This window comes from Rousettus aegyptiacus, unplaced genomic scaffold (genome assembly GCF_014176215.1).
Source record: "Rousettus aegyptiacus isolate mRouAeg1 unplaced genomic scaffold, mRouAeg1.p scaffold_m13_p_1, whole genome shotgun sequence".
Taxonomy (NCBI): domain Eukaryota; kingdom Metazoa; phylum Chordata; class Mammalia; order Chiroptera; family Pteropodidae; genus Rousettus; species Rousettus aegyptiacus.
In genome coordinates, this window is record NW_023416284.1 from 145,443,642 (window position 1) to 145,456,079 (window position 12,438).

Below are 12,438 nucleotides of genomic sequence, written 5' to 3' on the forward strand. Positions count from 1 at the left end.
CTGCAAGAGAATCCAAGTTGTAGGACTCGGCTCAAAATCACACTGGCTCACTGGCCAGCAGAGTAATGCAGGCAGGGTCCCTAGGGAGACGTAAACAGCAGCTCATAGAATCTGGCTTGGTACACCCAAATACTTTTTAGCTAAACACATCAGAGCATCTTTATTCTCAGACATGTTCATGGCATTTCGGTAGATCTGTGACATAGTTGAAACAAGAAAGGATTTGAGACAGGAGTTAACATGTTGAAAACTTATAACGCCAAAAGCTTCACAAACATGTTTTTAAAAGAAAAATTAACTTTGAAGTATGAGGCAGCATCTTACTATATAGACCACACAATCCCTTTAATTCAGTGAATTGTAGAAAACCAACATTTACATTTGGTTCATTTTATCTTTTTTTTTTTTTTATAGTTATACTTACTGGTGGACACCAGAGGTGATAAAATATTTACCACTGCCATATGATGAAGGTAGGTACACAGTTTCTCTTTTAGTGTTTATCCGAATGTTTTGGAATTGTTTTGAAATAAGCTTGAATAATTAAATTCTTTGGATATAATATTTTATTAGAAAGAAATGAATGGCTACTTGGTGTTATGTTGCTGTTATAATGGGGGATTGTGGTGACATTTTAGAGAGCTTTTTAAAAGGCAAGGATTATGTTATATGCCTTTTCTCTAAGTAGGACCTTACCTTGTATTATATCTTGCAATTGCCTTTTAAATGTTTAGTGGATATTAGTTCATCATTTCAAATTAGTACTGATTATATTGATAGATATTTGGGGGTAATGGAGAGAAAGTGAAGACCTGTTCACAAGGAGAAATAAAGACATTTCCTATATTCAAACAGTAAAAAAAAGTATAGATGGGTGTATAAAAGCATATTTTAATCACTAAAGTTTAAATTAAATTGTATTAATTTGTCAGAAAGACCGGAAAATTTTTGTAGTAAATGAATACCTTCAAATGTACAATACATTAGAATAATATTTCCAAATTTAAATTGCCCAGTTTTAAATAGAGTTTAGTCCTGGTTCTATTTCTGATTCCCTGACCTTAGGCAAGCCAGTTTTTTTCATTTGTGAAAGAAAAGTAAGATCTGCTGCCAGCCTGGAACACTACGGTTGAGGGCTCCATCTAGCTCTGGTTAACCATCCCAACTTTGGGTGGTGAAGGCTGTGAAGTAGGAAGATGGCAAACGATTTTATTTATTATTGAATTATTAAATTTTAAAAAGAATTTGTAACTTTGAAATTCAGGGCAGAATTTTCACTTATATTGCTAAGATTTGGTGTCCTAGAAGAAAGGAAGGGGCTTTAACAGCCTAACAGTGGCCATAAACAGGATTTGAAATACAAAAGAAAATGTAGTGAAATCGCTGCACAATTTTTATCTAGAAGGCAGAGGGTACTTATTTAAGAGTAGAAAGGAACTTAAAGAGCTGAGTGATTTGATTTCTAAAATAACTCCCTGCTTCTTCCCCGACTCCCAGCGGCCCTCCTGCCTCCTTAGAGCTTATTATCCTCAGCTTTGCATTGTGTGCACATATCTCGTCTCTTTTCCAAGTGTGTAAGTGCCAGAGGCAGAAGCTGGCCCTTGCTCAGTGCGCAATCTGTGAACACAGTTGACATTACAGACATGTTTGCTGGGTGTAATCTGAAGACTTTAAGAGTAATAGGCTGTATCTCTTTCAGTTATCTGTGCTGCGAACTTAAAGAAGTTGATAGTGAAGAAATTTCACAAATATGAAGAAGAGATTGACATCCACAATGAGTTCTTCCGACCATACGAACTGAGTAGTTTTGATGATACCTTTTGCTTGGCTATGACAAGTTCAGCACGGTATGTTGTGAGTATTCTTATACTGTAAGGATTTGGGAATGGTAGTTTTCCTAGTTGATATAGATATGTTGTACTTAACTAGAAATCTGTTCTGCAAGTCTGCTACCTGCTACCAGGTGCTTGTTCAGCCCCTTAATTTTTCCGTGATTGGGAGCCCACTACTTCAGGAAGCAGTCACTTCTTTTATTAGATAACTGGACTTAATTTCTTCCCTTGATAAGTTGAAATCTGCCTCCCATTGGTCCTAGTTTGTCACTTGAAGTACATGCGAGTTTTAAAACTGAATATAGAAATCGAGAGCTAACATAATTAGTGGAAAAAAACATAGCCTTTGGTACTAGAAAGGCTAGGATGTGAATCTTAGACCAGCCACTGTGACTTTGAGAAAATTATCCAACCTATCCAAGTCTCAGTTTCCTTATTTCATATAGATAGAGGTGGGTGTGACCCTTCCACACACATAACTATATACACACATGCCAAGTGCCTACTGTAGTACCTGACACAGATGGGTGACTAATAAATGGTGACTCTCATTATAGTACTATTTTTATTAGGCACAGTACAAGTCTAATTCTTCTATATGACAACTTGCCATATATTTGAGGAAGCAATATTAATTTTTTAAGGTTAAATATTCTTTCTTTCATAACTAATGTGACGTTTATTCCAAACTCTCCCCATCCTGGCCTGTCACCTTTGAACATACTTTATTTTTCTTTCTTTTAGACTTTGGTGGGGTCTTTCCAAAAAATGATGAGACTAGAATAATAAAATTATGCAAAGTAAATTGCTTATTGATTATTATGTTTAATACTAAAGTTTACATATATGTATTTAAAATTTTCTTTAGGTGTGTTATATGTGTGCCTGAGTTTAACACAGTACTTGTAGAAAGAAATTTTATGGTTTTATTTCCTAGAAATCACTACATTTTGCTTCAGTTTTAGTTGGATAGTTTGGAATTTTTACTTGCTTGATTTTCAGTTAAACTTGTTAAAGTTAGCAGTTTTAACTGTTAGGTCATTGTCATTTCCAGAATTTTTCAACTCAGCAAAGGATGAATGATGTTCCATATATATGTACATACAGATAAACAGCTGATCTTTACTGCAGGAGTTATGTTCTATAAAGCTCCTGAAAACACTGAATTAGAGAACACTGAATCATTGCTCCTAGGAAGAATACAGGGTTAGGTTCCTGAAAGCCTCTGGTCACACATTTTCATCAACCATTCAATGTTTTGTGTGGTTGTGTTTAAAAATACCATATTTAATATATGTTGTCAATTCATTAACATTGAACGCACAACCAACAGCACTGTAACTCATGCCTGAATCAAGGTTCTCTAACACATATTTTCTCTATAACACATAGCTGTCTTGTGCTTAGAAACACAAGACAGCTTTAGCACTATGCTTGAGGGCCATTTCAGACTATGAGATTCACCAACAAAAAGCTCAAAAATGTGAAAAACATGGCACTAAATACTCTGAAAAGAATACCTCTTTACAGTATGAGAGCTAAGACAAAAAGGCAGAATGTCACCTTGTTCTGCCTCAGCTGGGAGCATGAGTGTCAGGTTACTCTAATTTTTCACTGTTCTGCACGTGAACCAGTCTGGGAGTGATTGTGAAAGCTCTGAGTGTTGATTTGGGAGTTACAAATACATTTTAGTGAATAAGAAAATTCTTAAATAAAGAGTTCACAAATAATGAGAATCAACTGTATATCTCCTAAAAGAAAGAAAAATTCAGCCACTTTTTTAAAACAATATTTTCAAACTGTTAAAGAAGCATTTTGAATCAGATTCAATATTACTTTCTTTTCCTTCAAAAAATGTAATATTGAATCACGCTTGGAGCAGTATCCTTGCCAATAACTGTTGTCTTTTTGGCATCAAGTAAGGAGTTCGATCTTGCTTCAGCAGTAATAGGTAGGCCTTGTATAGTGAGGAAGTTGCTTTAGCTTATCTTAGTAAGTGTTAAATTAAGTTTCTATTTAAAGCGTTCCAACAGTGTTTCAATGAATTAACCTTAGCTTAATGCGGTAGATGTTGATACCTTAATTCATACTACTGTGTTTTTGATCATTATGTCAGCCTCCTTAGGTGATATAATGTAGTAAAAACATTGTCCATAAAACTGAGTGTCTTAGTGTTTTATCATTAGTTTTTATGAGTTTAATTTTGCTTGAAAACTAATCGTGATATATAACCAGAGAATACATCTTAGTAATTCAGATATCAACTCTATTCAGTAAACAAAATCTGAAATTCCTAACTATTAGGTCTCGTAATCATAAAGAAAATGACAGTAAAAACTGATAACATTGAAGTTACCTAGTGCCATTAGTTCATGGGGATTTATGGCCCTGATCACCTAAGCTTCCCTGAACATTTGACTCAGAATATATGTAGCTCCAAGGGCTAAGAAGGAGTAGTATAAAAATGTGAATTGAATGGAAAAAGCCAATATCATATGGATAAACAGTGATTCATATGAAATTTTTTTTCCTCTTTCTTAAGTGACTTTATGCCTAAGACCGTTGGCATTGATCCGAGTCCATTTACTGTACGTAAACCAGATGAAACTGGAAAATCAGTATTGGGGTAAGATTTGCATGTGGAATGAAATTTTAAAGATTCATGTAAAATAGTATAGCACTTGCAATATAATTTCCATCTGAACTAATAACTTCAAGTCACATAGTCCATTTATCACATCTATACTAGCACTGGGATCACTAAAGTATTCAATGTAGAAAGTACAATTTATGAGAATTTCAGCAACATAGTATATTTTATTATTTTAAATTAGGAACATCACAGTTGGCATGAAGACAGGTAGCAGATATTCTGTGCTATGTCCTATAAATAACTTTCCCTCAACATAAAATACTTAGGTAAAAATATATATTCATTGTATTTATTTTTGTTGACATGCTGAGGAAACATTAAAGCAAATATGCTCAGATAGAGAGATTAATAGTTTTTCTGTGTATTAATGTAACACTGTGTTAGGGAAGATTTATTTTATTATATCTAATTATATGGGGAAGAAGACAAACCATGTTTGCATCTTCATGCTTAGAGACTGGAGTGAAATATGTTGTGATCTAGCATAAGAATCTTTCTTACTGCCTATGGCTTGAATAATCCTAGTGATAAGATTTCTTCTAGACCCTGACCAGAAACCCTGGCCAGACTAGATCCTGAATACTAATTATATTTAGGAGTGTGTGTGGAGTCCTAATCGGATTCTAGCTACATATGATTTATACAGTGAGATATATATTACTATTTTCCAGACACACCATTCTGTGGCTTAAATACGTGGTTTTAAATAGCTACGGAATTTAAAAGAAGGGATGTCCTGAGGAGTTTCAAATTTAAGAAATTCCTGGGACAAATACATAAATGACCAGCTATATTAGTGTAAAGCACAGAAATGCTGTCGACTTTAATTTTTAATTTAAGTAGCCAGAAACTAATTTATTTTCTCAATTATCTAACCCATGGTGAGATTGGATTACATTTTCATTTGCTAGAACATTTCAGAATATTATGATATTTTAAAGAGTGAAATATGCAACATTTTTAACAAAAGCCAAAAAGTAATACTATAAAATATTTTTGGAATGAAAATGCTAGTATTCTTACTACTCTCAAATTTGGAACTAAAATAAAAGTAAATACTTTTATAAGCATGGGTTTTTTTTCTGTTTTTCTTCCCATCTATTTTCTACTGTTAGAAGGAATGTCCAAAAGTAAATTTTAGAATTTAGTTAATATTCATCAGTTATTCATTACTTTGGTATAAATAATCAGCTGATACTGTGATTGATAAAAATCATAGACGGGAAGGAAATAAATATACATAGATTTGGCTATTGAAGCTTTTACAAGTTATAGGTGATTTGACTAATATCTCAAACATATAGTCTGTTATTGAACCATAAATTTTGAAAATGTCAATTTCAGTAACCAAAGGGAGGCACAGTAACCAAGTGGTCAGAAAACTTTTCTGCACTGGCTTACACGCATATCCTGGTTTATTTTCTAAATTTACAATGGCTTAAATTCATTTAAGTCAGTACCTGTACATGGTAGAATATTAAGGTTTTTCCTTTAGCACAGCTTAAACTCAAACACTAGTTTTTTTTGCAGTCATTTTCTTATGCTTCATTAGGACTAAGGCTTTGGGACAGAGTGCTTACACAGTGAGTAGTGAAGGTTCAATTTAAAGATGCTTCACTTCTATATTCATCTTTTCAAAGAAACAAAAGCAATAGAGAAGAAGCCGTATTGCAGCGGAAAACGGCAGCCAGTGCTCCCCCACCCCCCAGCGAGGAGGCTGTGTCCAGCAGCTCCGAAGATGACTCTGGGACCGATCGGGAAGAGGAGGGCTCTGTGTCCCAGCGCTCTACTCCAGTGAAGATGACTGACACGGGAGACAGTGCCAAAGTGACTGAGGTGTGGGGCAGAGGAGCTTGTGCAGTCCAGCATGAGGCTCTAGAGAATGATTTCTCAAATTCTACTCTCATTAACAAGCTGAGAGTGAGAAAAGGTCACGTTATCTCACTCACACTAGTCTACCGTGTGGTGTTTGAGGCGCTGCAGAGATAAATACATTTAACATAGACAGCTTTGAAAATCGTTTCATTTTGAAATGAAATTGGTGTTTTTGCTCCCAGGTATAATAGAGAATTTCTTATCACTTCAGAATTTTTGAGAGAATCCTGTGTCTCTTAAATCAGCCCATGGTTGGAATCCAGGGTTTGGACCTGAGCCCCACAATTTTGCATAGCCTCAGTGGGAAATTCATCCTTTTCAATTTGTTATTACCAACATATTAAGGAGATATAAAAGGGAAATAAATAACGAACCAAATTTAGCTTTGGGGAAATTTGATTTCTGGAAATAACCAAAAGTCATTAGATGTAGATATAGCAAATCAAATGTGATAATATAAGAACTGAATCCATTATTCCAGGAGTTAGCAAACTACAACCATATTGGTCAAATCCATCCCACTTCCTGTTTTTATACATAAAACTTAATTGGTACCCAGCCATGCCTGTTTGTTTACATGTCGTCTGTGGCTGTCTCTGCACTATGAAAGCAGAGTTGAGTAGTTGCAGCAGAGATGGTATGACCCAAAGAACTTAAAATATTTACTCTCTGGCCCTTTGCAGAAAAAGTTTGTCAACTACATTACACAAAAGCAACTAGAAATTATTTAAGTTTTTTACCATAAAAAAAACTATTTTTAGTGGAAATGAAATCACATTTTTTTAAAAAACCATTACCTGAGAAGTGTAATGAATAAATTGAAGAAACATTGTGATTACTTTTGTGCAAAAATTCACAGGTTCATTTTTCTTCATCTTTGGAAATAATTAATATGCTAGATGTCTAAAAATTCTTCCTGGTTCTTTTTTCTTTAACCACAGAATGTGGTCCAGCCCATGAAAGAGGTATATGGAATTAACCCCTCGGATGGCCTCTCAGAAGACGATCTTTCCATTTATTCAAGGTAAATAACTTCCAGATAGAGGTTAAGAAAAAATGCAAATCTATTACCACAATAACGTATCTAGTATAACTTTTAAAAAATGAAAATAGCTAATATAGAGAGAAATGAATTCCACTTGGAATACAGTAGTAATGTTTAGGAGCTCAGATTTGGAAACACTGATTTGTATTTGGAGTTAAAGGGCTTAATGCTTGAGACTCTCAGTGCCCCTCAGCGATAAATATTTATGACGTGTGTATGTGTTTTCACTACCCATGTGTAAGCAGCAAACCGAAGTACATACACATTTCTGTATCAACAAATCCTTCAGACCAGGTACCTTCTTACAAAATGAACCTGTGCCATAGGAGGACCTTGCATTCGCTTTAGCTCTGGGATGCTGGCACTCCTACCAGCTGCGGCTGAGCAGGAGAAAGGAAGCAGTGACATAAGGGTGCCAGTTTAGAATGCTGCATATCTTTATTATGCACATATAGGCGAAAGGACAGGATCCACCAAAAGGCATTCCCTGAAATTATATACACAAGTTTGTGTGAATGCATGTTTTTCTGAGAAGATTCATAGCTATCAGATTCTCAAAAGAATCCCTAACCTAGAAATCCTCCAGAACCTGATGAAACCACCGTGAACACCCCCTCAGCCTGATACATGCATCGAGAGGACTTAATTATGGCACGCGAATACCATCCCACTTTGTTTATATAAGTTTCGCTTATGTAAATCTTATAAGTGAGCTCTGATCTCTCATTCTTTTTTAAGGTGGGTATTTCATTTGCGGAATCCATCAAACTGGATATTGTTAGCTTTTTACTTCAAACTAGTAAGATCTTCCATGTGATATATAAAAATATAAAAATGCGCAGCATTTCTCGACTGCAGAAGCACTGGTATGATATATCACTGTCTTAACAGAAGCCAATTTAGTCATTCAGAACTCAGCCACACCCTCCTCACTCCTGGACACACAGACATGAAGTCACAACAGTGTAGCTAAACTCTTTAATTGTTGAAGTGGGCTTTTGTGAGCAACATGGTCTGGACGAATGAATTATCTGGGTTAAAGACTGAATAATATGACTTCGCTTATAGCAGAGAGCATGAGTGTACATGTCTAGGACTGAAATTCAGGCTCATGTTAATTAAGCAAAAAGTATCTTTTGCTTTAGACATAACCTTCACCTGGAGCCTTTTTATCTCAGACTGCCCCTGAGGCCCCTTCTAGTTCTCCTTTCTTGAGGAGTGAGATACAGCCTTGTTCACCCACAACATCCCTGGAAAACAGTCTGAGAAATGTGTGAGGGCAGGCCTGTAGGGTGGGGATTATCACAGGAGTGGAAGGAATCCATGTCCTGGAGAACAACACCTCTTTCTTTGATGCATATATACTTCACAGCATTTTACTTGTTCTTTAGATAACTCTGTAGTAGAATGAATAGATAATATTATTCCTCTTTAAAGGCTGAGAGCATAGAAACAGCCCTTCAGGAGACCTTTCCTGTGCTTCTTGGGTGCCTTGTTATTTTAGATTGTACCATCCTCTTTATGCTGTTGGTAATATCGTCTGCCCCTACTTAGGATGCAGACCTGGGGGGAAGGAGAGAAACAGGGCCTGGCACCTCTTCCTCTCTCTGTGAGTAGCCCCGTCCTGTGGCGGTCTGCCCTCGTTGGCAGTGGGGACATCTCCCCTCTCCATCTGCCATGGGCATTGTAGGCAGAGGAAGCCTCCCTCCACCAGCATGTGGCAGGTGGGTAGCCATGTCAGGGGTAGCCAGAGATGTTCAGAGAATGACTATGCTCCTCCTGCCCCCAGCTGGGCCTGGGGCTCTCTTAGTGCCCCCTCTGATCCAGAGGGCAGAGTTTTAATGGCAGGGCAAGAGCCCATGTAGTTCTGCCCTAAATTGTGAGGTGTCCTCTCCTGCAGTGTTGTACCCTGTCAGCTGGTACCCACCAAAATAGTGCCTTGGCCTGGCTTGCCTGTCGCAGCCCCCGTGTGGGCTGCCACAGAACAGTGTTGGGGAGAGAAGCAATGTAGCTAGAATCGGCTTCTGAAGCCTGTCTTCCAGCTTCCTGTTCTCCTGCCTGTTTTTCCTACATCAACCCTCAGCCACCTTCAGTTTCCTGAAGGTTTCTTGGTTCTATAGTTTCGTTTATTGCTGAACCCTATTCTCTGTACTTTCATTTGCCCTCAAAGCTTCAGACTCCTACCAGATCTTTTATTTTATTTTATTTTTTTGATTCTGACAGTGATGTTCCACATGATTTGGTAAGTTTAAAGTTCTGTACAAATATTAGATATTATGTGACATTCTTTTTAAAAGCATGAAAATTTTTACTTAGTGAAGAAAAAAGTTTGATAAAAGTAAACTAAAAGTTTTTCAGTAGCATCGTAATGATTTAATAATTGGTAGTTTCTGCAACACTTTGCTTGACCTTTAAAAAAGCTGATTAATAAATTATAATAGTATCCATAGGTATCAACGGAAAATATTTTAAAGAGTAGAAAAGTGGAAAGGTAATTAGCCCTTCAATCCTGCCCTGTAACCTCCCAGGGGATTATTAGAACAAAATCACAGGGCACATCCTTGAGGGGAAGATGGGTGAATGCAGCCCAGGCCCCACCTAAGGCAGGTCTGCACTTGAGAACTAGCTAGTGGCCCTTGGCCCATCCTAGGCATCCTCTTACACTGCTGAGCTGGAGTGATTCCCTTTGGCTCTCAACCTCTAGCCTAGATTAGTGTTGTTCCAGTGTTCTCTAAAGAGGGGTGGTGACACTGGTGCTCAGCACATGGACTCCTCAGTCCCCTCCATCCCAGTGAAAGTGCTCTCAGCAGTGACTGGAGTGTGCTTGAGGATTCATGTGGTCCTACAGGACCGAGTCCACGTCACAGGCTCTCAGCAGCGTCCCTACTTCAGGAGATGGATCCCTGGCCTGATCCTGCCCTGTCCATGTCATTTGTCTCACCACAAACACCTTCCCTCATGTTTCCCCATGTTTCTTGCCACAATCACCTTTAGATATGCGAGGCCCTGAAAGATCCTGTTTGGCTTCAGGAACATTTTGATTCAGTTGTGTATCACATGTAAGTAAATAGAAGCACAATGAAGTACACATTTTGTTTCATTCTTATATCCATGATTCTGACTTAACATTTAAGCAGAATCCCTTAACCTTTACCTCTAACAAAAACCTGCTCTAAAATCGGGCAACCATTTCTAAGTAAAGTTTTGTTATTACATAGGGTTCTCGTGTGTGCTTTTCTGAAATAAGCATACTATGGTAATTTGAAAGCTCATTTCATTTTGAGTGATCTACTGGATTTATTGAAAGTAGTTTCTTCTTTAGCTTACATTTTATCTGTTGTAATTTGTAGATTTGTTCAGCTGGGTCAGAGTCAACATAAACAAGACAAGAGCAACCAGCTGCTCTGTTCCAGGTGCCCAGATGGAGTTATAAAATTGTAAGTACTAGATTAGACCTATAATAAAATAATCTTTGTATTCGTGTCATTTATAGTACTTTTTTTTTAGGACTTTGTAAGAAAAATATTGTCGTCACTATAGCATATTTCCTCCTGGTAACTTATCCAAGGAAAACTGGGTAGTTATGGAAATGGGGAAGAGATTAGGAGCCTTGACTTTATCTACAGTGCACCCTTTGGATGTGTGATGGGAGTTGATGGAGGCTTCTCCATGAACTCAGCTCTCTGCTGGGTAGAGGTGAGATGACAAAACAGCTCTGACCCTGCAGACAGGCTCCTCAATTTCAAGACAAGACTCTTGAGTGCAGTGGTGGGATTGTCTCTTCTATCTATATATCCTCACCAGTTCTAATAACTTGCTATAAGTTAAACAGGTGTTTAGTAGATCCTTAAACAGAACTAGGTTCATATCCTGAATCACAGCTCTACCACTTCTTGTTTTTTTTTCTTTTCTTTTTTTTTTTTTACCTTGAGCAAGTAACTTAGTCTTCTGTGACTCAGTTACCTCATGTGCAAATTGGGATAATAATAGCACCTATGTCATAGGAGGGTGGTGGGCTTAAATGAAATACTACAAAGTGCTTAGTATAGTTTCTGGACAAAGTTCTCTATAAGTTGTGATCATCACAATCATCATCATTTTTTCATATTACTTATTATTCTTTGCTTCTTGGGACCAAACAAAGCAAAGATTGTAACCAAAAGAGGCTCCCTGATGCCATGTACTCAGTGGAGTTTCTTCTAAAAGATGGGTCACTGTGGAGATTAAATGAGGTAGTATATTCAAGGTGTCTAGATTAGTTAGTGCTTGGCATATTTTGACATTTAGTAAAGATTCTCTTCTCTTTTCTTAGACCAACGTTATAAATTTAATGTATTATTTGATAGATACTAATTGCCTAACCTCTCTGTGTACTACATCTGCATGTTCCTGATTGATAGTTAAGAGGCTATTATAGTAATACATGCAAAGACTGGTATCACAGAGAGCAGTGTCTGGAAGGAGTTTGGAAACGAGATGCACTAGGGGAATATTTAGGAGGTGAAATAGGCTTATCATGTAGGGAGAAGAGGGCTGTATCAAGGATGACCCTTAGGTGTTTGGTTCGTGTAACAGATTTCATTGATTGATTGATTGATTCATTTAGCAGGTAGGTATTGAGTGTATCTGCTTTAGGACCATTCAAAGCTGCTATTTACTGAAGTAAGGAGTACTACAGAAGGATCCAGTTTGCATTTAAAGTAGCATCAAAGTGGCCACTTTAGGAGGCAGTTGGGTCTACTGATCTGGAACTCAGAAGAGAGCCTTATGGGGATATAAATAAATATGGATGATAATTATAGCCATTGGCTAAGAATGAGACTACCTAGGAAAAGAGAATAAAGTGAGAAAAAGGTCTGGGTCTAACGGCTGAGACAGAGAGAAACCTACAAGAGAGACAGAGATGGCTAACAGAAGGGGAAGGAAAACCAAGGTGGTGTTTTATCACAGCCTTCAAAATGGCTGTTTACCTCTTCTTTCTCTCCCTGTCACTATTCTTTTTCCTCCTTTTTTTTTAAAAAAAACATATGAAC

General features: G+C 37.2%; 1 protein-coding gene across 2 annotated transcripts in view; it reads left to right on the forward strand.

Annotated features, from left to right (window-relative positions):
* Window positions 1-12,438, forward strand: part of FIG4 (FIG4 phosphoinositide 5-phosphatase) — a 98,157-nt gene that overhangs the window by 57,226 nt on the left and 28,493 nt on the right. For both annotated transcript variants that reach the window (XM_036220900.1, XM_036220902.1), the window contains 6 exons: window positions 415-473; window positions 1,700-1,847; window positions 4,375-4,458; window positions 6,126-6,321; window positions 7,302-7,384; window positions 10,756-10,842. In XM_036220900.1, the coding sequence (XP_036076793.1) occupies window positions 415-473; window positions 1,700-1,847; window positions 4,375-4,458; window positions 6,126-6,321; window positions 7,302-7,384; window positions 10,756-10,842 (657 nt within the window). The remainder of the gene's footprint in view (window positions 1-414; window positions 474-1,699; window positions 1,848-4,374; window positions 4,459-6,125; window positions 6,322-7,301; window positions 7,385-10,755; window positions 10,843-12,438) is intronic.